The 25909-nt window shown below is 45.3% G+C and overlaps 1 protein-coding gene across 11 annotated transcripts in view; it reads left to right on the plus strand.

Moving 5' to 3' along the window:
• The window catches only part of LOC144162335 (microtubule-associated serine/threonine-protein kinase 3-like), a gene marked incomplete at its 3' end in the record, with an annotated part of 489334 nt that overhangs the window by 429994 nt on the left and 33431 nt on the right, over nucleotides 1-25909 (plus strand). For all 11 annotated transcript variants that reach the window (XM_077692817.1, XM_077692820.1, XM_077692818.1 and 8 more), the window contains 3 exon segments: nucleotides 10071-10099; nucleotides 20907-20986; nucleotides 22757-22823. In XM_077692817.1, coding sequence (XP_077548943.1) covers nucleotides 10071-10099; nucleotides 20907-20986; nucleotides 22757-22823 — 176 coding nt within the window.

Below are 25909 nucleotides of genomic sequence, written 5' to 3' on the forward strand. Positions count from 1 at the left end.
CTTGAAGTATTCCACGTGCGTATCATACGTACATGTTTAACAGCTGAATACTGTTACAGCTCAGCATTAGCTTTTGTAATGGTTGTCTTGTTTTCTTTTTCTCTGGATTTGAAGCCCTTGTGATGAAAGAAAAACCTTATTATTGGTGACCTCTTTAATGCGAAAGCATCATACGTCGAGAATCCAGCATTCCTTTCACACAGACTGGCTTACAGATAGCATACGAAATTGCCAGTGGTTTAGAGAGTAGAAGAGAGGGCAGTTGTGTTGAAAAGAAAGTTCAGTAAATTTGGGTTGGGACGGTATTCAAACAGGGGACCTCCGGAATGAAAGACTAGCCGACATCTTGAATGCCACACCTCATCGACGGTAGCTAACTAAAGGCAGAACTAATGAATGCGTTGGGGCATATGACTTGGAAACGCTTGTTAGGAACATGTGCTGGGGCCTACATGAACAATTTGAGCACACTAATTACAGAAATAGTAATTATTCCTTAGTAATTAGTCATTTCTTGCTGATGTGAAAGTGTTTTTTCTGGGTCACAGTAGCCGAGAGAAGAAAAAAAAAAGAGTCAAAAAGGCTGGTAGTGGTAGTGGAAGGACATGTTTGATAATTGGACACCCATAATACGCCTATTTTAATTTGTGAAGTTCAAAATGGGGAAAGTAGCCTCTTAGCACTGAGCAGGCGGTGAGAATGCTGTGCACAGAATTGAAATGGAAACTTAAAGGGGCCATTGAGACGAAATACAACATTGTTCAGTTTGATAGAACCAGCCTTTTAAACCTTACCAAACTCTATTCCAGCCACGAAAGAAGAAAGAAAAGCAAATAATATTGAAAAAATTTCAAATTTTACGCTACAGTGACTTAGTGTGGTCCGGAATGACGTAATGTGAACCAGCACTAATGCGTTACCTGCCGGTTAGCATTCACAGGATGCAATCAAACACAACTAGAGGCCTCACTGCAATCATCCAGTCTTCTTTCTTGGTGGCGGCTTTCGTTGGCGACCCCAATTGCACAAACGAGATTCTTTGATGTCAGAAAAATTGCCCGAAAGTGGTTGGGGCATTGCTACTGCTCAATCTGTTTTCCTTTATATCCCCATTATTTCTTCGAAGTTTGCAGTAAAGTGTTATATCTTGTTATCGGGACAGAAGTTTGCAGTAAAGTGTTATATCTTGTTATCGGGACAAAGCATTATTTTTAACGAGCCAAATTTGGATTTTGTCTACATGGCCCCTTTAGCACCGAGCAAACGGTGAGAATGCTGTGCACAGAAACGGAAACAGAAACTCACCTTTCATGCTGTTCCTCTCCCGTCTCGTTCCTGCCAAAATAACACGTTAGAGGTTTGCTCCAGTCATTTTAAATTTACCGCGTTCTACTGCTCCAGGCCGGGTGCCTCGACGCCAACGCTGCCGTATGGCGGAGACGCACATGATTCGAGGCATCCTACTACAACATTGATTGAACCACATGGCCCTGCTCCACATGCGTTCCTAGCGGAACGTGAAACCTATCTAGTGGAACCTTTTGTTACAGTTGCCGTTTGGTTTCTTAAAATGCCGCCAGCAGCTATAGTGGCTCAGGCAACAGCAGGCGACAATTTTCTGCAGTTGATATAGTATTTTATTTGATATGGCAAAAGCCAAGCATCTATGAATTTTTTAATAAAGGAACACTGCAAATATCACTTATACAGTCGAACACGGATATATCGAACTCCAAGGGGATCGCGAAATAGTTCGATATATGAAAAATTTGATATAAAAAATATGGGCTCTGAGACCTCACCTATGGCGGACGATCACTTACCGATCGGCGCATTCATGAATGACAACTAATTCCACACTCACGACGCAACAGGACGCTTTATTTCCGCGAAAAAAAAAATCGCTGATCTTGGCCTGCTTCTTCGTCCTGGAAATGAAATTAAAGACGCTGATCCCGATCTTCTCGAGCCTGTCCAGGTGCGACAGTCCAGTTCCCTCCATGTCGTCGCAACAACGGCGAATCAAGCTGAACGCAGCGGCCACTTCACCCGCGGAGTACGATCGTGTAGCCGCCTCCTCGTCCGGGCGATCTTCGCCACTCGAGCTATCGGCCTGGGCTACTACGACCGCAGCTACGATATCCTCGTCACCGAGGCTCGCAACAGCCTGGACATTGGTGTCAGCGTTCACGAAGTCGTCGGCAGACACTCCGGCTGGAACAGCAGCAGGGAAAAGGGACGACAACTCACGAAACGTGTCGCCCATGCACATGTCGTCGTCGTCGCCGTCTTCGAAAGCTTCGGAAAGTTCGGCCGTCACAAAGCGTGCTTTCCGGAAGCAGTTGGCCACGGTCTCCTTCTTCATGCCGTTTCAAGCGCCTCTCATCATATGTATGGCCCCCAGTCGGGGCATCCCTACCTCGCTCTGCTGCCACATTTTCCCAGCGTTCGGGCTTGTGTGCCTAGAGAGATTTAGCATACCGGGCTCCGTCCGCTAACAGTATGGCGGCCGGTAGCGGGGCCCGACTGGCCAAGCGCAAATTCGTTCCGGTAGGGGGGATTAGTTCCGCGAGCCAGTCTTCGCCATGCCCGCGCATTTCTTACATCCTCCTCAACCTTAATCGGGGGTGCAGCGACCGCCGAAGAGCACCTTCCAGCTCGCGCGGCGTTCGATATACCCAATGTAGGGAAAAATACGGTTCGATATAAACGTACGAATTCCTATACTTTTACACAGAATTTTCAAGGGGATAATTTATGAGTTCCATATAGACAATAATTCGATATACCCGTGTTCGATATATCCGTGTTCGACTGTATATTGATTCTCTGCCTCACATTTGCGTAACGTCTTGTTCTTGTTCAGCAATGTAAGAAGAGTGCCACTGGACTTAGACATTTAGATTTGGCTGTGGGTACGTAAGACTATTGCACAGGTTCAGTTTCACTTTTGCTGAGTGGCTGAATCGAATCACAGACAGACAGACAGACAGACCAAAATTTCTGTGCTTGACAGACAAGACGGACAGACCAAAATTTCTGTGCTTAAGTAGCCCAAGCAAGACTATCGTCTTTAAAACTGTCAGCCAGTAGTCTTTGACGCGAGGCTTATCCCGAGGGCTCTTTCCGTTGGTGGACTATCTGGCAATGTATCACAGTGTGTGCTGCCGCTGGCCTTGGACCCGTAAACGCGCCCGCCGAGGAGGAGGCATGGCAGATGTGCCCCACATTCTGATGTCTGCCTCGGGGAGGGCCACGTAGATATGGGGAGGAAGAAAGAAAGAAAAAGGAAAAGCGTGTGGCAGGAAGGGGAAGTGCGCTGTCTCCTCCTTCTGCCAGCTGGCAGGCAGGAAAGGGCCATCAGCCTTGCTCCTAATTTGTGTCATTTTTCTTTCCTTTATAATTTGGCACAGCACGGTAGCGGCAGAAAGAAAAGGATTCTGGAGCGCAATGTGGGATTGCTAACCTCCACAGTTTCTCATCTCTCTCTCTCTCTCTCTCTCTCTCTCTCTATATATATATATATATATATATATATATATATCAGGGTGTCGAACCGAAAAAAATACCGGTTCGGTTACGGTTCGGGTTCGGGTGAAATAATTTCGTTCCGGTTCAGTTCCGGTTCGACAAAATCACGTACCGAACCGGTTCGCGAACCGGTTCGGGAGCTTGAACCGGTTCGCGAACCGGTTCGATTAGTTGAATTATCACTAAAATTATAAAAAAAAACATTTACTAGTTTAAAACGACCGTCAAATCAAAACACAAACTGACATTCAAAATGGTGCTGCTCCCCAAGGGCAGTGGCGCAATTGCAAAGGAAACTTTAAACAATTAGGAGATATTAGAAAAACACATGAAGTGGCGACGATTTACCACCTTCTTTATCGCTCAGACTTTCTGTTGTCCTAGCAACTATTCATAAAGCCAACGCCAAGAGATATGATGGTGGGATATATTTTCTGTCCTTTCCTTTTTTGTTGAAATCGCAATTGTCGCTATGCAATCGCCCATCACGCTAACCTTGAGGCCTTAAATTTAATCCTGCGTACGGGCGTGTTCAAATACCAGCGATTAATAACAATGGCGCACATTTTTTATATTTGTAACAAAACAGAAAAATTCTACAACAGGCACATAAATACTACCAATGAATTAGATTATTTGGTAACCCTGAATAATTTGTTAGCTGTCACCTTATCGAATGTGTTAGCCGCACTTTTGTTAAAAGTAAGCTTTAGTTACGCTCAGTCACTGCATTATTGCTCTGACCACTGCAATTCCTTTTGCGATACCGAAAGTGTGCATTACAATCAGTATGTCATCGTACCGCCTGAACCCCTACCATCGTTCCGTGTGCTACATTGCGGAATCTTATAACAGATAATGCGGTTACAAAATGAAAGGGAAATTTGACACGTGGAGCATGAGATGGGACTTTTTGGGTAGACGCTCTTTAATTCGTCCACAGCAGTACTCCCCTCCGGAACGAGTAGCAGTAGAAGCAATGTAGCGAGTTGGGCAAACGGCTTAGCAAACAGCTTAGCCACTGAGCAGCTCCTGCGGTCACACTTGTCAAGTATTAATAATTTGCAGGTGTCGGACCTTTTCAACAAATTATGAAATGCAAAAAGTTTGCACACATCGGGTGTGAGCTTTCGCTGTTGCGCAGTGGAGCACTCCTGCAGCCTGATTTCTCCAATGAAGTCGCAGCTAGGGAAGGGCAAAGTCGTTTTATATCACCTGCAAGCTGCCGAGAATGACATTTCGTTTGGTCAGCTTGCACTACGCTCGCGCCTCCAGCAGCAACAGACCAATGCTACATTGGTGCTCATTCATTTCCCCTGTTGTTACATAAAGCGTGATAGTGTTCAATTGTCTGGAGGGGAAAGTGTGCGAGCAAGTACGAAGTTGATGGTACGGGAAAGAAAAAAAGGCCTGAATTGCATTGACTGTGCAATATCAACAACAGAGGGTCGAACCGTTTCGGCATGAACCGGTAACCGTTATTTCTTTTTCCGGTTCAGTTCCGGTTCGGGTTCAGCGTGCTCAAAAAATAACGGTTCGGGTTCGGGTTCAGTTCCGGAAAAAATACCGGTTCGGTTCCGGTTTTCGGTTCGGTTCGGTTCCGGTTCGACACCCTGATATATATATATACTCACCGCGGTGGCTCAGTGGCTAAGGCGTTGCGCTGCTGAGCACAAGGTCGCGGGTTCGATTCCCGGCCGCGGCGGCCGCTTTTCTGATGGAGGCGAAAAGCAAAAACGCCGTGTGTACGAGATTTCGGCGCACGATAAAGATCCCCAGGTGGTCAAAATTATTCCGGAGCCCTCCACTACGGCGCGCCTCATCGCCTGAGTTGCGTCGGCGCGTTAAACCCCACAATCAATCAATCAATCAATCAATCAATCAATCAATATATATATATATATATATATATATAAAATCAGGGTGTCGAACTGGAACAGAACCGGTATGTTTGCCGGAACTGAACCGAAAAAAGAAATAGCGGTTACCGGTTCATGCCGAAACGGTTCGACCCTCTGTTGTTGATATTGCACAGTCAGTGCAATTCAGGCATTTTTTTCTTTCACGTCCCATCAACTTCGTACCCGCTCGCGCACTTTCCCCTCCAAAAAATTGAACACTATCACGCTCTATGTAACAACAGGGAAATGAATGAGCACCAGTGTAGCAATGGTCTGTTGCTGCTTGAAGCGCGAGCGTAGTGCAAGCTGAACAAACGGAATGTCATTCTTGGCGCTTGCAGGGGATATAAAACGACTTTGCCCTTCCCTAGCTGCGACTTTTATTGGAGGAATCAGCCTGCAGGAGTGCTCCACTGCGCAACAGCGAGAGCCCACACCCGATGTGTGCAAACTTTTTGCATTTCATAATTTGTTTAAAAGGTCCGACACCTGCAAATTGTTACTACTTGACAAGTGTGACAACACAAGTGTGACAAGATCGAGGCCATCTCCCTTCCCCATGACCGTTTTTCTGAAGTAGATGGAAATTGCGAACGTCTGTGTATCGAGATTTTGATCTACGGTTAATATCACCAGCTGGTTAAAATAAGTCTGTCGGCCTGCAACATAAGCTGCGCGTCTGAGCAGAGATATAGCACGGGGCATCAAATGCGCTAGCTTTTAAAAAAAGGGGTTTACACGGGAAACAACAAAAAAGAAAAGGTGAATCTTGTTGTTTTAAAATATTATGCAAAAAGTAATTAAAACCGAATAAGTGAAAAAAAAAGCACTAAAACGTGGATATTGCTCTATACTTTTCTTTGCCCTGCCTTTCACAACCAAACGTGTCATCAGTGCGAAGGAAGTGAGTTCCGTGGTCAGTTTTTGAGGACAGTACAGTGGACAAGTTCCGTTTTTTACAGATACATATAACAACAGATATGTGTGGGAAATCTGTTAATGTGTGCACTTAATCCCTTGGCAAGAAACTGCAGCCTTCAACCTTGTCTTGGAAGCAGAAACAGTAATAAAGCAGATGGCACGTGCAGAAAGGCAGGCCGGTACCTCACACTGTCCCATTCACCCAGCGATCATCTTTTCTGCTTGTTCTGCAGTTTTGTCTCTTTCGAGCTTTTTTTTTTCTTCTTCTTCTTCTTCTTCGAAAGTGCACTTGTACTGACTGCCCAACTCGCTGCATTACTTCTACTGCTACTCGTTCCGGAGGGGAGTACTGCATTGGACGAATTAAAAGAGCGTCTACCCAAAAAAGTCCCATCTCGTGCTCCGCACGTCGAATTTTCACTTTATTTTGTAACGGCATAATCTGTTGTAAGATTCCGCAGTGGTGCACACGGAACGATGGCCGGGGTTCAAGCGGTACGATGACATACTGATTGTAATGCACACATCCGGTATAGCTATCGCAAAAGGAATTGCAGTGGTCCGAGAAATAATGCAGTGACTGAGCGTCAACTAAAGCTTACTTTTGACAAAAGTGTGGCTAACACGTTTGATAAGGTGACAGCTAACAAATTATTCAGGGTGACCAAATAATCTAATTCATTGGTAGTATTTATGTGCCTGTTGAAGGATTTTTCTGGATTGGATTGGAAAAGACTTTAATGACAACGATCCTGCAGTGTTTTGTTACAAATATAAAAAAATGTGCGCCATTGGTATTAAGCGTTGGTATTTGGACGCGCCAGTACTCAGGCCAAAATTTAAAGCTTCAAGGTTAGCAAGATGGGCGATCCCATAGCGACGATTGATATTTCAACAAAAAAGGAAAGGGCAGAGAATATATCCCACTGTCATATCTCTTGGTGGTGGCTTTATGAATAGTCGCTAGGACGACATAAAATCTGGGCGAGAAAGCAGGTGCTAAATCATCGCCACTTCATCTGTTTTTCTAATATCTCGTAACTGTTTCAAGTTTGCTTTGCAATTGCACCACGGCCCTGTGGGAACAGCAGCATTTTGAATTATTGTTTGTATTTTGATTTGACTACTCGTTTTAAACTACTAAATGTTTTTTGCTAATTGCAGTGATAATTCAACCCCGAACCGGTATTTTTTTCGGTTTGGCACACTGGTATATATATATATATATATATATATATATATATATATATATATATATATATATATATATATATATATATATATATATATATATATATATATATGGTGCATGTGTGTATGTACACACACGTAACCCTCGTGATGAATAATTAGGACCTTAAGAGTTAAGAGATGACAGTAGCCTCATTATACGTAATACTCCATTAGTATGAGATGGTTTGCACTCAGTGGGTGGGGACCATAAGGCACTTTTGAGTAAAGTGAAGTCTTGAATAAAACGACTTCGTTGTAATGAGGATTTACTTGTGTGTGGGAGTGTGCGAGAGAGAGATGAGAAAGTGATAGCTGTGGGCATTACTCTTCTTCCTTGTTTTAGGTGAGGAGTACCTTAGGATCGCACAGTGTCCGTCCGTGTCCATGCGCAAAGCACATACAATCGCAAAAAATCGCACAGACACCGGCAGGATTCGTGCCTGTGTGTGGTGGACCAGACAGAGTTGGTGTCAGTTGTCTTACCCATTGGGTTACGACCGAGAGTTAGTACCTGAGAGTCAAACGGCTTACTCCCTCGCTTGTAACGGTGCGGAGTACCTTAGGACCTCCCAATGCCCATCCGCGTCCATCCGTGCGCACACCACCATCAAGCGAAAATCAAGCGAAATTCGATTTGAGCCGTGAGTTGCAGTTTCATTTAGGGAATAATTAAGGTGCAGCACACAGCTCAAATCGAATGATGGCCAGGGCACAATCGGTTCTCACTTGGGGCACACCTTGGATGTCATTTCGAGTCCCCGTACTCCGAACCCTCGCCATCATCCACGGAGTGGAGATGCTGCCATTTTTTGGGGGGGGAGGGGAGGCGAGGGGGAGGTGGACGAAAGCATACCACAAAATTGTTCAACATTCTCTGTGACGGTGATATGCAAAAACAAAACAAAAACATACTTTCCGTGATGAGCAAAGCATCTGACAAATGTGGATCATTTTTTTTTTTCTTCGAGCCATTTTTTCAGCTTGCCTCCTCAACTTCTATTTTGTTTACCTTCTAGCATTTCTAACATTTTTGCAAGTGGGGCTTGTTCGTAGGTTTTTACCTTCTGGTCGTGCCCAAGCCTTTGCTTTAGCCAGAAGCCGTGCCACTCATCAAGTGCCCAGGCAACCCGTCTTGAGCCTTTTCCGCCGTTGTTGTCCGGTGGTTCTGATTAGCTACCGCCGCTCCGTGCAGAGTTCAGAGGGAAAACAAACCTCTCTGGCGCCAGGGGCAGCCTGCCAGAAATACCTCGCAGGACAGAGGCTCTCCCTCTGTCGAGGGGCCTGGAAGGTCTCGCACCTTCCTACCTTTTATTTTTTTTTTTTCCCCTTCTTTCTCTTCCCTGGCAGGCAGGCACTTCTGCCGTGTGAAATCACCCATGAGACATTGCTGCGCATAAGCTCCATACGTCATCCAGTAGTTCATGGTGGTGTGTCAACACTAAAAACGTAGTTTATGTTGCAGTAAAGGCAAGGAAACCAGTGTGGAGCATTTAGTGGAAGACAAGCGTTGTTTCGAGCTGGCACTATTTTTCTTCGAAGCTGTGAAAGTGCAATAAATTGTGCCCCGGTAATGTCAAGAATGCTTCCAAAGAGGTTCGTTTTGATAGACTTTGCCCGTGTCGTCTAAGCTGATGCAAATTTCTTTCAATTAGAAACTGAAGGAAGTTTAAATTCGTTTATCGTAAGGAACGTACGAGTGTTTCTCGTTTGTGAAGAAACAGGCACTAGTTTTCTTAGACCATATGGTTAGTTTATGTTCAAACCTTGTCCTGAGCATGTACTAATGGAATGCTCTGGTGCTGCTTTTTTTCTTCTTTTATTTGTTACTATGGGTCTTGCCTTAACCGCATGCAAAGAATAATGTGTGATTTAGATGCAATTTTGTTGTTTTTTAAATCTATTTAATGTCGGGTTATGAAAACACAATTTAAACCTCGAGACTACGCACATTGAGGTGTCGCATTTCTTGTTGTGTGCAATGTTCAGATGCTTGAATGCGTCATGTAAGATATTCCTACATCGTCCACTTTTCTCGTGGAACAAAATTACTGGGAAATTCACGTCTTTTCTCGTTGGCACTGTTTGCATCTTCTCAACCACAAAACCATCCGCCCTACCTCAGCTCTTGCCGACAACGTGGCAACTGGCTCACGCCACACACACGTACTCAATCGGGGTGGTCCGCCCGTTTCTGTTTACCTTGTTATCATTCCCGCGCGCACTTTGCTCTCCTCAGCGGGAGCTTCACTATTGGGCTTTCTCTCTTGGGAGCTCCGTATCACCAAGTCCAGTCATCGTAACGGTGATTGGGGGGGTTTGGGAAGGGGGCGCAGTGTTGTGACCCGAGATAAGGTGCTCCCATCATCGTCACCTGACTGATAGTACTGTACTGTGCAGGCTGTGTGTGTGTCGAGTGTCTTGTCGGTTGTTTGGCCTCCCTAATCTCATGACCCCTTTCCTCTTTTTTTCTTCTCTCCCTTGCAGAAGGAACTCAATGTTTCCAGACGAGGAAGGTGAGTTTTCTCTTTTTTTTTTTTTTTTTGTATTTGGTTTTTTTTTTCCCCCTTGGTGCAGAAGTGTGCATGTTGGGAAGGGTGGAGGTGGTCAGATGTGGCATGTGCTATTGCAACCTCTTGTGGCAACGACTTCGAGCTCATGGCAGCAGCCGGGACTTCGATAAGAGCTGTTCCGTCGAGCGATAAGGCTGTGAAGGATGAACGTGTCTGTGTGTTGATGAAGCGAGCACATTTACGATGCCGTTTACGCCGCGCAGCTGTGAATGCCGTGTGTTTTACGCTTACGCCGGTCCCTCATTCACAAATGGGGAGCAATAAACCGGGAGTGGATTTGCCATCAGATCGGCGGCATTACAGACGCGCTGCCGAAGCATAAGCTCTAGGTTGCCGCTTTCGTTAAACAGTATGGCATATGCTGGTCATGGCAGAAACATGGCGAAGCAAATGGTTACTTGAAAATCACCAAAAAGGAATGGTTCATATAAGACAGGCGATCATGAAGAGGGAGTACAATAGTATACTTTGAACTCATAAGCTCATCGTTCAATGGTGCGTTTACTTAGTGCGCAAAAAATCGTCACATGGGTTCATTCTTAATTTACGATTTGTGTCTTTGAAGGATTGAACATTGATTGAACACGCTTTCAGCGAAGGTTTCGAAGCAATTTTGACACGTTTTTGATGTTAAAAAGCCTTCCAGCTTCTCTCAACTTTCATTGGGAAGGGGTGGTGAATTTTTTTTCTCTAAGAGCAGTGGCCCTGGTTGTTTCAACATCGAACTTGTCGTTTGTACCCTTTTTGTCTTTTTTTTTTTGTCTTTTGTAATTTGTCTTTTTTTTTTAACATTGCAGAACACATTACCAGCCTTTGCTTTACTCATAAGGCTGTACTGGTTTAGTTTTCACCGTGCACATATGCCCTCCGATAGAAGCTTGCTCTATTCAAAAGAGGCAATTTTCTTTAACTTCTGTCATCCTTGTAAGGCTGCCACTCTCAGGGCATGTTGCGAGAAGTTGTGGTAAGATAAGGAAGGGGAACAGTTCCTCTATCTTGTCTTCCAAGATGTCAGCAACTGACAGGATGTTTGTGATAGTTTGAAGAAGATATGACCAAATCTCTCCTCGTGGTTGCACTTCACGTGGACGTGCTGTCACCTGATCTTTCGATCCCGTGACGTTGAGGTGAGACTTTGTCGCATGAATGAAGTTGCAATTTCTTGTGGTTCATGCAGGGCGCGTTTGAGCCTATTGACGCACATGAAGCATCCTTGTTCCATTTGAAAGAACTAGCCCTTGGTAATTTGCTCAGCTTTATTGCAGGTACGAAAGACAGTTTTTTAACAAAAGAAAGTGCAAGAAATATTAAAAACCCGTTAAATTTCGCGCTACATGGTTTAAGCAGTGACGCAATAGTAGCAGCAGTCACGAAATAGATGGAAACACTAAAAGCATGATTATAAGTGTATTAGCTACCTGTTAGCATTCAAGCAATATGATTTGGCCCCTTTCAAAGGCTCACCACTGCCTGAAAAAACAAGGCTCATCTTATATCGTCCTGATTGTTGTAGAGTTGGAGGTAGATTAATAGGAGTACTAGGTGTTGCAAAAATGCTTTCATTGGGAGTCTTTCTTTTTTTTTTTCACGAATTGTATAGTTCTTTTTGTACATGTGAGGAGAACAGTTACTGTTGTTCTTAGTTTTGTGTCTACTTGTAGCTAGTGCTCTATTTTTATAAATGTAGGGCACATCTGAAAACATTGCCATGCCCTCTGCATAATAGGCACAAGGTTGGCACAAACCGCTCAGGCAGTTGGTGAGACAAGAGGCAAGAAACCACACCTGAAACTTCGTGCTTTAAGCTGTGAACCCCTTGAAAGCCTCCTCTGCTCCCTGTCCTTCACTCCAAATCTTTTTTCCTTTGCATCACAAAGTTTTACTTGTGGGAGCTATTTCGATGCCCTTAAGTGGCCATCATTTACTCATTTGCATCACTTATGAGAGTTTTACTCGTGGAGATTATTTTGATGCCTTGTAGCGGCCCCGCTCATAAAATTGAGAAGCTTGGAACATGTTGCTTTACTGAAAAAGTGATTTCCTCTATTAGTTTTTTTTTAATAAAGAGAGAGAGAGAGCAAACCTGCTTATTGCATAAAGGTTGCGCTTCTTTTGTTTGCGCTTCTGTGTTAAATGTTTTCTGCGCTAGCGTCCCTTTAGGGGCGGCCTTCTCCCATCTTAATGTGCAACACTGCGCCGCGTAGAAGCTGTTTCGCTGTCTAAAATGGGGTGACTCCTTCTTTTGCCATCATAAGCAGTAGACGTGCAACCGAAAGAGCAATCGAAGAGGTCTCATCTGATGGTTCCAATACTTTCAACAGCTGCTCTCAGGGATTCGTGGCATCGGGCCACAACTTCTTGAACAAACATCTTGAGATGTGTTCACAGTTGGCTTGCAGACTTCCCCAATAAAAAAAAGCACTTGAGGTCAAGGGTAGCAATGCCCTGTAAGCTCTCCTTACAGTCACAGCCAGTGTTCACAGCTGCTAAGGCTTGAAAAGCAGCTCCACTAAGTTGTCAGTGGGAAGCAAGGAGGGAAGGGTGTTGTCTCACATGCAAAGAAAGAGAAACAAGGCACGAAAGGGGGTGGAGGGGTGAGGGCTGTCTGTGGGGAGCCTTGCTTTTTAAGGAGCCGCCCAGGTGACCCAGCTTCCAAATGAGGCCGGCACGGGAACCACCACCAGAGGAGTGGAGGGGAGGTCGTGGGAGAGGGGTGCGGGGGGGTGACTAATTTTAGCGCACTCTTTCGCGGCGGCACCCGGCGGCGACGCACCTGATTCAGAGGGTGACGGTTTGTGGCCCGGAGTCGACGAGCTGAGGATCTTTCCGTACCCTGAAATCGAAGTGATTCTAAGAAGACACAACGCTGGTTCTTACCAGCTGAGTGTGCGAGAAGAGCGAACACTTGTTTGTGGGGTTTTGCTGGTTGTTTTTGGAGTACCACTAAGTATAGCACTCTGTCGGAAGCGGCAAAAATGGGAATAGAAGGGGAGCCAGATTTCGGACATAGGTGCAGTAAATGAGAGGCATTGAGGAGAGGAAGCAGCAGATAGTTTCAGAGATTCAAAGGAACTTTATTAGGCGTGACAGTGGATATAAAGGAAGTAGAATTTAGTCAGTGTAGCACAAAGATAGAGTAGTGGTTCTGTCGCTGCATATTTTACTCAAAATAACATTTGAGCAGGGGTAGTTTAAGCAGTTAAAGCTTCAGGTCACTAGCCACACATTTTTATGCGCGCATACAAAATGTGGAAAGAGTAGGCAGATGTAGTACTGGGCGTGAAGAAGTGTGGGCAAGAAATTTAGTTGAACATCTATGGTTAGTAGTTGACATGTATAATCGCATGCTCTTTGTTTTCTTTTTTTATTATTATTATTCTTGGAAGCTATAAAAAATAGGTGGATATTGGTCCTTAATTCATGTAACCAGTTTTTGGAAGAAATGCAGCACATGATCTCACCATGGAGGCTTTTTTTTTAAACCACCTTAATGGTTCATTGTTTAATTCCGAACAAAAAGTTTATTTGTTGCGGAACTGTTTCCTCCTTTGGAGGGAATTAGATGTTTGTTCATAATCTTTATTGGGAAGGTAAACTGCGCATCATCGTCGTCGTCAGCCTATTTATGTCCACTACAAGATGGAGGCCTCCAACCACTCGTGCGTTGCCAGTGGTGCAATACAGGACTGTCACTTTGGCTGGAACACAGCTTTAAATGAGCCGGCCTGAACCAGGGAAGGATTTGAAGGGGGGGGCAGTGGGGGCAGCTGACCGCACTAGACAAACTATAATGACCAAAGAATTTAGCATGTTTCGGACGCCCATAAAGACGTTTTGGGGGTCCCTGGACGCATAAATAAATGCGATTGAAGTTTATTGTTAATAATTTTATTACTATTATTAGAAGGACAAAGATAGCTACTGTCGTCGGCTGTAACGTCATCATATCTGGAACTCCCCCCTCCACCAGTCGGGAGATAGGACTGGGGAAATACTGACGCAAATTATTCATAAAGCAAATTGAGTGTCGTCGTTATTGCCTTGGCTATGCTATGGGACTCTAGCTTTTCTTTGCTAACCTAGGAGCAAGGGAGTAATACAAGTCTAGATGAAAAAAAGGGAATCACTCTGAAGAGGAGACTGAGAAGTTTGAAGGTTTATGCACGAAAACCTCCTTCAAACATTTCTTGGTGGGCTACCAAATCAGGATGGACGTAAATAAGGCTCCTTAGTGTCACATTGGTACATGTTTTCACTTCGCAGAACAACTTCGCATCAAGAGCAGCGTGCAGCTACATTGTACCTGCGGTTAGTTGGCAACGCTCTGCAGTGTTTCTTTGGCACACTGTGGAGCATTGACAACAGAATATACACACTTAACGTATAAACATCCCCTGGAAAAGTGTAAGCGCACTCTTCCTATATCCGGCGTCAAAGCTGATAACTGTGGAAAGCGGTGCGTCAGGCGGCATATCCGGAGCGAGAATCAAACAGAGGCAATTTTTTAAAATGACTGCAAAACAAAAGTAAAGCGAACACGCAAGGTGTGTGGGAAGTTCTCCAGCTGTTTTTCAGAAACACATGTGCGCACAATATCTCCCTCTACTTCTCTGTCTACCCTCATCTTTTTTTTTTACTTTGTTTGTATGTGTGTTGCTTTGGGTTGGCGGAGAAAGTAATTCTTTCCAGATGGCTGTTCTCCCGCAGCCTGCCTTACAGCCTAACACACATGAAATATATATATATATATATATATATATATATATATATATATATATATATATATCTGGCAGATGCTTGGGCGTCCATAAAGCAGCTGTAGCGGCTTTGTTTATTTAGTGTTGACTAGCGGCTATATCGGTGCTCTAGCCTTTGTTGTGACTGTTCTTTACTAGCTGAAACAAAGGAACGTAAGGTTTAGAGCCGAACTAACAGTTGCGGTCACACCTGTCTCGTCATTTAAAGGGACCGTGAAAACAAAATGCAACCTTGTGTCACTAGAAAAAACTGGTCTTTCTTTTGTGGGCCACTTTACTCCCCGAAGGAAATTTTTTTTTAACCAATGCAAAACATTGAAAAATTCTCAAATTTTGCATTAATAGACATCAGTAGTGACACAGTTTTGAAAAAGTAAAAATTACTAAATAGTAAATAGTAAAATAGTAAAAAAAACAAATTTTTTTAAACAAATGAATTGTGAAAGAAATGATAGCATGTGACCAAAATCACTGGATGCTTATACTTGCATACATGCTTGGGTTAGTTTATTTACCAAAATCACTGGATGCTTATACTTGCATACATGCTTGGGTTAGTTTATTTCTGCGTGACACAGCTGATTGATTAGGTGTACAAATGCCCAGGCTTGTGAATGGGATAAAGTATGGGGGAAGGGGGTCTAGTTAAGGGCTAATCAAATCAACAGGGCAAATGGCACTAAGCCAGTCTGTAAACAACAAAAACGTTTCAAAGTGTCTCCCTTATTTTTTCTTCCTATTTTTCCCATTGAGTGCCCATCAATCATTGTGTTACACCACTCAGAGCTTCTCTAGTGCAGTGCTGCAGGTTGGCAACGTGAAAACACAAAAGGCTCCCCTCCTCGCGAAATGTTGGCAGTGTTTTAGGAACTGATGTCAAATCGAAATGCAGTTGAAATATTTGTCTCCTTTTTTAATTGTAGCTTCCTCTGTTTGCGTATCGTCATTTCCCCTTAGGTTCCCCCCCTGCGTGATTGTCCTTTCACTAAGCGCATATGTAACGCTCGCGTTTCCTGTCGCCAAACCTGCGACGGTTGGGGCACTTTTACGTGACAGGAAGCCGCGCCAACGCAAGCGGGAAGGGGTACTCGCCACGGTTGAGTAGTTGGTGTAACGCGTCTCCGGAAGCAGCTGGCAGCACGTGGGTCGAACAAAGGAGGGCACAAATCACGTGCTCTGATGGCTGCCACAATGTCGAGTGGCACGTCAAAAGAATGTCGACACATAGTTGGTCCATCAGCACGTGCCACGACAAGCTGAATCAATGCACAGGTACAGGCGTCAGATTAATGTGATGGGTCTTTCGCGTCTGCATTTCCACATGGAGAGGTGGTGTTTTGACCACATTTGTTGCATGCATTTTGAGCATTTGTTACATGCGGGGAGTGACGGTTTATTGTCAAGTCGATCAGTGGTCTCTCAGTATGGCACAAACAAGCTTCCTCCTCTTCATTTACTTTTCTACTTTGCACAGCTATTAGGTGCACAGTACCTTAGGACCACACAATGTCCATCTGTGTCCATGCACATAGCATTTACAATTGCAAAAAATCACACAGGCATTGGCAGGATTCGAGCGTGTGTCTTGTGTAGACCAGACAGAGTTGGTGTCAGTCGTCTTACCCATTGGGCTGCGACCGTGAGTTAGTACCCGAGAGTTAAGCGGCTTACTCCCTTGCCTGTAACGGTGCAGAGTACCTTAGGACCCCCTAATGTCCGTCTGCGTTCATCCGTGCGCACACCACCATCAAGCGAAAATCAATCGAAATTCGATTTGAGCCATGAGTTGCAGTTTCATTTAGGGAATAACCAAGGTGCAACTCACGGCTCAAATCGAATGACGGTCATGGCGCAAGCCGGATGTCGCTCGGGGCGCAACTTGGATGTCATTTCGAGTCCCTGTACTCCGCACCCTCGCCATCATCCAGGGAGTGGAGATGCTGCCATTTTTATCTCGAGCATCATTAGCTCTATTCGTTCAAGTGCTTCGGCAGTTTCTGGTTGTTTGGAGCCATAAACTTGGATAAAAGCTTCAAAAGCAAGCCCTCGGAAGCAAGCCCTACTTTTGAGTTTACCTTTCGGATAAGTTGGCGATGTCGCTGGAGAGTATTGCGGAGTGTCCGATAAACTAGTGAGAAAAGCTTGATTCTCGAGATACAAATTAATGTATCGTCAATCACGGGGCTGTGGACTATGACACCATTTTTTTTGTGTCATGCGTAAATAATTAGCTGTAAAAAATGAAGGAAGCTCACACTATCGCGTAAGACTTGAAGTTAGCAAAGCTGTACGCAACCTTCACGACCATCACGGAGGTTTAAGTCCATGATTGCTACCTACTTCCTTCTTCGCTGCCGCAACGACCTTTACTCCATCATCGTTGCTATAAGTGTGAGCTTCCTTCATTTTTGTGGAAGTGATAATCATTGGACATCACCTTGGTGTGGCGTACGCTATGACGTGTTTTTCTCGTTCCGAGCAAGTGTTGCCGCGATAGTGATGAGGACTGGAGTCTTTCTCGTAACAAACAAGAGTTGCCACGATTACAGAGAATGCATTTTCCTTGGTGGGTATGCTTGGCTTGCAAATGTGCGCTGGAGATGTGGGAGGTCGCCGCGGGGCACGCACACACAGACGCTCAGCATTTTTTTTTTTTTTTACTGTGGAATCGAAAAATTACAATTTGTTTTGCTGTTAATTGTTAACCTCCTGGAGTTGCGGTCGCTGTCTCTATAACGCAGACACGGTTTCACGCCACAGCGACATTTCGTGCAGTTTCTTGTGAGCTCCATCGACCTTCTTCTTTTTGAGGAATTTTTGTGTAAACAACAGTATCATGCCTCTTTTTAAATTATCCGTAAATTCAGAATAAAAAATATATGCTACGTTTTTCCGTTGAGAACCTAATTATTGCTTCTCAGGCGCTTAGATGTTGGACTCCACGCCGCTACGGGCATTTTTCCAATGAAGGCAAAAAGTGAAAAGACCTGTGCACATGAGGTTATGGCTCTCGTTAAGGAATACCAAGTGGCCCAAATAGATCTACTGTGTTGCATGCATTGTAGCAACAAGCAGGGGTGTAGCCAGGAATTTTTTTAAGTGCGAATGCACTTTATAAGCGACCCCAAACCATCCACCGCCGCCGCCGGCGGTGGCGGCGGCGTCCGCAGTGCTCCTCTATATTTAAAAAAGAAACAGCATCCGGCGCCAGGTTTCGATCCGAGGACTTTGCGGCCGCAGCGCGACGCTCTACCGACCAAGCCACGGACGCGACGCTGATATCAGTGTTAGTGACGCGCCTTATATCTTTAACGCATTCAAACTACGTCGTCAGCGGCGTGCGTTGGCGACTCAGCGGCGTTATAGCAGCTTGATAACTGCGTGGTGTACACGTGATACTACAAACCCGATGGAAGAGATGGAAGAGAAGGCGGCGAGGCGGTGGGCTGCGGGGGCCGAGCGCAAGCGCCGCAAGCGGGCCGACAACCGTGCATTCGCACTTTCACATTCTCCCCCTCTGGGAAATGCGGGGGAATTTTTTTCAGGGGGGGGGGTTGTGGTTGACCAAAAGATGGGAGGGGGAAATATGTAGGCAAAGGCTTCTTGTGCATTGTTTTTCAAACGAGGTTTGAAATAACTCACTTCAACATGCGATTTGTGTATGCTGAGCACTAACAGTAAAGCCCACCTTCAGTAGCTTAGATGATGCTGATGATGACGATGGCCTAAATTCCCATTCGCCGGTCTGTGGGTAGGCCACGGGTGATTCGTTCGTCCGTAGAGCAGGTGGTTATGCGGGCACGTACTCGTGAGCGTGATCATGAGTGTCCTTGGGAGTGGCGCGCGGTGCCGGAAGTTTGTCAGGTGGAAGTGGAGGCCAACACGGGGTATTTACTATCTCGATTCACGTGTTTTATATTCTCCTTTAGGAAAGGGACTAATAAGTTTTCTTATCAGCTATAAAGTACAGTCGAGCACGATTTGAAGGTTATCGCGCCAGCATCGAGCGGCCAAGCATGTCGCCAAGCGTGGCAGAGCAATGCTTTTCATGCAGCACAAATTATGGAACTGCAATAGTCAATGAAATGCGATGTCGGTAGAAAAATAAACACATCAAGGATTGACAGTTGACTGAACAAAATACAGTTGAATGCTCTGTCATGTTATTACACTTTGTACCAGTGTAAAGACAAGGAATGACACGCTAAAGTCCAGACCACACGTATGCCTATATGAGGCTTTTCCTGCTGCTCCGTCATCTCCCAGCCGTGCTGTTCCGCCTGCGAAACAGCGGGACTGCCTCGATCGGCTCGCGGTAGGTTCCCGGCGCAGCTCGGTGTACCCAGCGTGAAATGCAGCCAGGCTGTATATGAATGTTGACATGTACAGCATCTGGAGCGGGCACAGGGATCAGACGATGACGTTGCCCTTGTTTTTAGCTTTATATGTGCAGGAATGTCCTTAAAACTGCAGGTTCCGCGCCTGCAGGCGACATCAGGCAGTTCTTCAGGCTACTTGAACCGCACCCCATCCTGGCACGAAACATTTCAGGGGGGGGGGGCACGGGCACGGGCCCAGTGTGCCCCCCCCCCCCCCCCTGGCTACGCCACTGGCAACAAGTGTTGTTGCCTTGGCGTGCATAAAACCCAATTTGAACAGTTAAAGTGGAACTCATTTCAAAAATTCAAATGCAGGACACTGCCTAACATAAAAGGAGGAAAAGAAATCTGCACTAATAATGACATTTTTCAAGCTGTGGTGAGAGTGAAATTCACGCGAAAAAGGATCAGGCTCAAGGGACGTGCAAAAACGTTGTAGTATTTTGGACCCACCGCAAGTTGCTTCTGTTTAACCAGGTTTTTTTGCTCGAAGTCCAAAGTGAAGGCACACATTAGGTGCATAGACAAGAAGTGTTTTATGGCCTCGCGAGCAACGAAGCGGCAGCAACAAAGGGTGCGCACCTGTTGAGTTTGAGTATCTCAGAACACGGCGCCGAGAACAATGGAGGCCCAAGAGTCGCATTAGCGGGCGGCGATGAATAGGCAGCAACGGCGGTTGGGCCTCTAAACTAAGAACGGGGGCAGACGGCACCTGTGCCCGTTCCCACAGCATTTGTTCCTCTTCTCGACCCGAAAACGTGCCTTGCGCAATGCGCGAAAGAACGCGGTTGTAAGAACAGGGCTGGCTGTTTCCCTTAATTCTCTTGTTCGAAGGAGAACGTTGATCGAAGACGGTGCGCGCTTCTTTAATTTGTGGGCGGGCGTCTCGGAGCGAAAATGTCGACGCGCTCACATCGGTCTCCTGGGCGATCTGAGAGGCCCGTGTCCCAAAGGGTGGCAAGATGGTGGGTATGGGGTTTTTTGTTTGTTTGTTTGTTTTTCTTTCTCCCCCCACCCCCCTTGTTTTTCTTTACCATCGGTCTTTTCTTGCTGTTGCGGGAGCGCTTTAGAAAGTGTGGCAGTGTCTAAGAAGAAGTGGTGGGGCTGATGGATGAGAAAATGCAGAATCACCGACTCGGATGCGAGGTCTGAGAAACATTGTCCTTTGTAGCTGGATTTTTCTTCTTTATTTCTTTGCTTTCTTTGTTTTAGTAACTTTTTTCTTGTTCTTTCCTTCTGGGGAACCAAACACTTTACTCGCGTAGTTTGAGAACTTTCTGTAGGTACGGGCATAAGGTGTTCTTTCTTCATTCTTCTTTTCTTTTTTGTCTCATGCCTCCCTCTTTTTATTACGTTTTCTCTAACGCATCTCAAAAGAAAAGAAGCAAAAAAGGAAGATCTGCCAACACCTCTTGTTTGTGCATTTCACAGTGTCGTGGCGTGATCAATAAGGCCGCTCCGCTTCTTGCTTCTGTTCGTGTTGTGTACATCTTGTGACAATTTTAGTTGTGGCACAGAGCTGCGGACAGCGTAGTCGTGTTTGTGCGTGCTGGTTGGGGCGTTGTTGCCGTTTCAAACCATTTGTTTTTGTTGTTGTTTTTCTTCTCTGCGCAGCCGTTGCTCGTCGGCCCGCAAGAGCCTCATCTGCAATACTTCCCCTACCCTACCCCGGTGCCATTCTCCCGTACCACAGAGTGAGTGCACCATTGCTGCTGCATTCTTTATTTAGTAGTTATGATAGTTCTCAGATAACGAATGGCAGCCTACCACTGTCCCTGAAGAAGAAAGTGTATGACAGCGGCATCTTACCAGTACTCATCTACGGGGCAGAAACTTGGAGGTTCACTAAAAGGGTTCAACTTAAATTGAGGACGACTCGGCGCACAATGGAATGGAAGGTGATGGGTGTAACATTAAGGGACAAGAAGAGAGCGGAGTGCGTCCGGGAACAAATGTGTGTTAAGGGCATATTAGAGGAAATTAAGAAGAAGAAATGGGCGTGGGCGGGGCATGTAATGTGAAGGCAAGATAACCATTCGTCATTAAGGGTAACAGAGTAGGTCACTAGAGAAGGCAAGCATTGCAGGGGGCAGCAGAAAGTTAGATGGGCAGATTAGATCGAAAGTTTGCTGGGATAAATTGATCACAGTTAGCACAGGACCCAGATAATTGGGGATCCATGGGAGAGGCCTTTGCCCTGCAGTGGGTGTAGATAGGCTGATGATGATGATAGTTACAGGTGGTTTGCCGCTGATTGGAGCCCGTTCTCAGTTCGCCAATTCCATCTGCAACCTTTCTGCCATGTTCGCATTTCTCTCTCTCTTTTTTTTTTTTTTTTTTTTTTCTTTGTTCGGTTATATTGGAGGTGGAGAAACTAAAACCTACCGTGCAGATTAGCGCAGTCTGTCGCTTATACGTGTTGAAAAATGTGTGATGTTGTTAAGGCGACCTTGTTCCCGGGAACAAACAAGACCAAGACAGTCTTTCTGCCAAATGTCCTGCTCATACACCCATACCTAATGTGATAGGAAAAACAGTAGTGAAATGCATCAGGCTCTACCAGCGTTAGCAATTGGTCAAACCTGACGTCATGTTGACAGGCCATCCCTGATTGGTCAACTGGGGTGGAAGGGCCCCTTGCCTGCCTCAAACAATTTTTGAATACAACTGCACTTTGGTTTAGGCTCTGATAATTCCTGTGTGTGTGGAGATTGTAATAGGCTTTAACCAAAAGCAGGCAGATTCTCAGTCGGGCGTCTTATACTCCTTACTTCGCATAATTGCATTGCAATGTGCTTGCTGGTGAATGCACGCTACTCATGGGCCCGATTACTGCACGAGTGCACGATTACTGCCATGCACGTGTTGCTCCGAAAAACATTTTTGACAGGATTGTTGCCTAATGACACTCGCAACCATCTGAGCGGCCGGGTTGGGGGACAGCTGTGGTGAACTGTCACTGTAGGCGTCGAGATTGACGAAGTGCAGGCCTATGACGGTGCGAGATTGACAGTGATTTACTATGACAGTGCTTTCCTGTGTGCAGCCGGTTTGTCCACTTTCCCCCCTTTTCTTTTTTGCCATTTCAAACTTGTGTTCATCAAATGACATGAGAGAGGCTTGATTGGTATTTAATGTACATTTGTAGCCCGTTCAGCGAATGTTTGGGCAGAAACTGCTGTGAGCGTCAGAGGCATCAAGCGAAAGCACGTCGGTCGCCTGTGACCTGACGCAATTCAGTGACACCAAGTTGTGCCAGTTTGTTCTCACTTTAACTACCAGTCAACGAGAACCCTCCCGTTTTATAAATGTCTTCTTAGCTGCTGCGCTCAGGGATTTTCATGTTCCGGCAGCTTTTGACTCGCTAGCCTCTTTTCTCTCTGAAATTGTGATCTTAGTACCACGAGGACCCGCGTTTTTGTGACTAACCCTGTGTGCATGTGTGGTGACTGTGGTGGCCGCAGGTAGCCCCCTCGACAGTCCCCGGAACATGTCCCCGAGTCAACACTTCGCATTCGCCCCCGTCAAAAAGTGAGTGCTTCTTCCTTTCCACCCTGCTTTGCGGCTTTAAGGATGTAGGATCAACTTTGGCGCCTCCATTTGGGCAGCTTTTAGTTTTCGACGAAAACGGTACCTGAAATGCGCAGGACTGTCGGGACGTTGGCTTAGCCACCCGCTTTGCCGACACTCATTCCCACGGGATATAAAGCGCACATTTCTCGCTGTTCTGTCTTTGCACTACAAGTTCATCATCCAATACTACGAGAGGCCAGCAGCAGCAGTGTGAGTTGGCTCTGACTAGCGTTAGATGAGAGCGCGCCATTGGTGTTAAATGCAGTTTAAATCTCGGTGACCGGGGTGCAATTTAAAGCTTGCAAACTTTTATGCCAACTGAGCACGCATAGAATTTTACGTCGCAGTCATAAGGTAGTTTCTATGCAATCGAAAAGGAACTGCAAAAAAAAAACTGCAACCCGCCGCGGTTGCTCAGTGGCTAAGACGTTGACTGCTGATCACGAGGTCACGGGTTCGATTTCCGGCCACGGCGGCCGCTATTTTGATGGAGGCGAAAAGCAAGAACGCCCGTGTGTATGAGATTTCGGTGCACGTTAAGGATCCCCAGGTGGTCGAAATTAATCCAGAACCCTTCACTACGGCGCGCTTCATCGCCTGCGTTGCGTCGGCACGTTAAACCTTCACAATCAATCAATAAAAAAAAACTGCACCTGCGTGTCCGTAATAGAGGTTGTTGTGGCCACGTGTTACTTTTTACATTTCTTTGCGAGATCTCTGCTCTCCATTCACCTCAAAACTGTCGAGCCTCCTCTTTGATTCTGTGAATTCACCATAGCAGTGGCTGTAAATTAGCCATTTCTCGTTAGTCCCAAGATTTATTGTTGGCTCATTCATTCGTCCGTTTATTCAGAGGACCGGCAGTCAATGAAGCTGGTTTCACACATTGATAGCTGCGGTTGCATTTCCAGACTGCCGCTCAAGAGCGCTTTTGTTTCTGTTCTTTATCGCTGGCAAGCATTTGTTTGTTCGTTTTCTTTACTGTGTGCGTTAAAATCTCCAAAGTGTTTATTGTTATTCCCCCTCTTTCTTCTATTTAAATCCTCAAGGGTCTGTGCGCATTCTCAAATTGCTGCTCACTTTATGCACTTTGCCATTTGTGTGGTCTTGTTTTATGCCAGCATAACTAGGGTGGAAGCGCCTGAATTTTCTCGTAATTGCCACAATAATATTGGGTGTCAGGATGTCAAGCAGTGTCAAGATCGAGTGCGGCAACACTTTTCTCTGCTTTGATACACAGTGAGGCTTCTATGTTTTTATGACTGACATCAGTATGTTTGTTGCAAGCAAATGCTTTCTGGGCATTCAATTAAGGGGGGGACAGTGGTCTTAAAACAACGGCTTTTAATTTTTAAGTAAACTCTGTGAAACTTGTCAGTCTTGCAGCTTTTCCCCCACTTATTTCAAATATGCCATTTTTTTTTCAGTTGGTCAATTAGTTCCCAAGACAATTACAGATAATCAGACATTTTTGGTCATACAATAGACAAAACAGTGTTGGTCATAAAACTGCAATCTTTGTATTTTCCATTAATGAACCCTGGTGAGTGCAACAAGAGAATCGGTTTTTTGATGCACCGCTTGAAGCTAATTTTACAGCTCATTAAACTTTGGCGGCACCAGTGGAAAGGAATCATTTTGAGTGCGCATTTCAAACACCCAAGTTTAATGAGCTGTAAAATAAGTTCCAAGCGATGCATAAAAAAAAAAAGACACTTCTCTAATTGCATTCACCAGGATTAATAGATTGAAAAATATAAAGGTTACAGTTTTATGACCAACACTGTTTGTCTATTGTTTGACCGAAAATGGCTAATTATCTCTAATTATCTTGGGAACTAATTGACCAAGTGGAAAAATAGTGGCATATTTGCAATCAGTTAAAAAAAAAACTGGAACACTGGCAAGTTTCACAAAGTTTACTTGAAAATTAAAAATTATAACCCTTCATAACATCCAAGTGTAGCTTTGTACAAAAGAATGCGAGCCTAGAAGCTGCCGTTGTTTCGGAGGATTTCAGTTGCAACTTTTCCTCCGTTTATACTAGCAAGAAACCCCTGCAAGATAAAAATGCTTGTGGCTGGGCAGTTGACAGATAGGTGGATATATATGGAGCCACAAAATAGCTCTTCTCAATCCTATCAACCTAATTGGCTCACGTGTCACAACACTCGAAGCGGACGCATAACTCTGGACTCCCAACAACAATAGGGCTTTGGAGTGTGCGTTGAAGGAGTGTAGAGCATGTGCCTTTCATGTGGTCGTTCCTGTCGGCTATCTCACTCCCCCCCCCCCTTCCCCTCCGACAGTTAGTCAGCGTTCTGTTTCGTTGACACTTGACTGTCCCCACATTCCTGCTCCTTCATCTGGAGGGAAAGAAGGAAAAACCCAAGTGTGGTGTCAGACTTCTTTGTTTGTTTGGTCACCTTCAGCAACAGTGTTCTGCAGCATTCTCACCATTCAGCGGTTCTTAAAAGCTGGTTGCCAAGTGTAGCGGCTGCCATTTTTGCATGGAGATCTTTACTTTGACTGCTTGCTTAGTGTTTTTACGGACTTTAGCTGTTCACTGTTTGGTGTTCTATCAGCAAGTTGTGGTCTGTGCTTTGAGTGTCCGTGTTGTCGTTGCAGTGTTTGAGGGCCACTGAACGATAAATTTTTATTTCTTCCTAGCGGAGGTGTGCGTCGAAAGCTCTTGAGAAGTGAAGCTCTTTAGGGAGGGTGGGGGCAGGTGTGTTCAGTTTCTGTAGTGTATTTATCTTTTTAAGGGGGCACATGGGTGTCTGGGACTAAAAAACTGCCAAAAGAAGCATTTTTTTTAGGTATCACGTTTTCCTTAGTTGGCAGAGTTTTTCTTCGGAAAAGTTAAACTACAGTAACAGGTACTTATAAAAGCTGTACAGGCCCGATTTTGAAGAACAGAACAGCAATTTTTCCATAATTTCTCCTTTTCCACCACGAGCGGTGTTGCAGTGATAGGAAATTCTTGAGGGGTACATCCCAGCTTGTAGAGCAGCTAGAAAGATAATTTCTTTTGCTGTGTGAAG

The sequence above is a fragment of the Haemaphysalis longicornis genome, unplaced genomic scaffold, assembly GCF_048455015.1.
Source record: "Haemaphysalis longicornis isolate Haplotype H1 unplaced genomic scaffold, Haemaphysalis longicornis Haplotype H1 scaffold_12, whole genome shotgun sequence".
NCBI lineage: Eukaryota > Metazoa > Arthropoda > Arachnida > Ixodida > Ixodidae > Haemaphysalis > Haemaphysalis longicornis.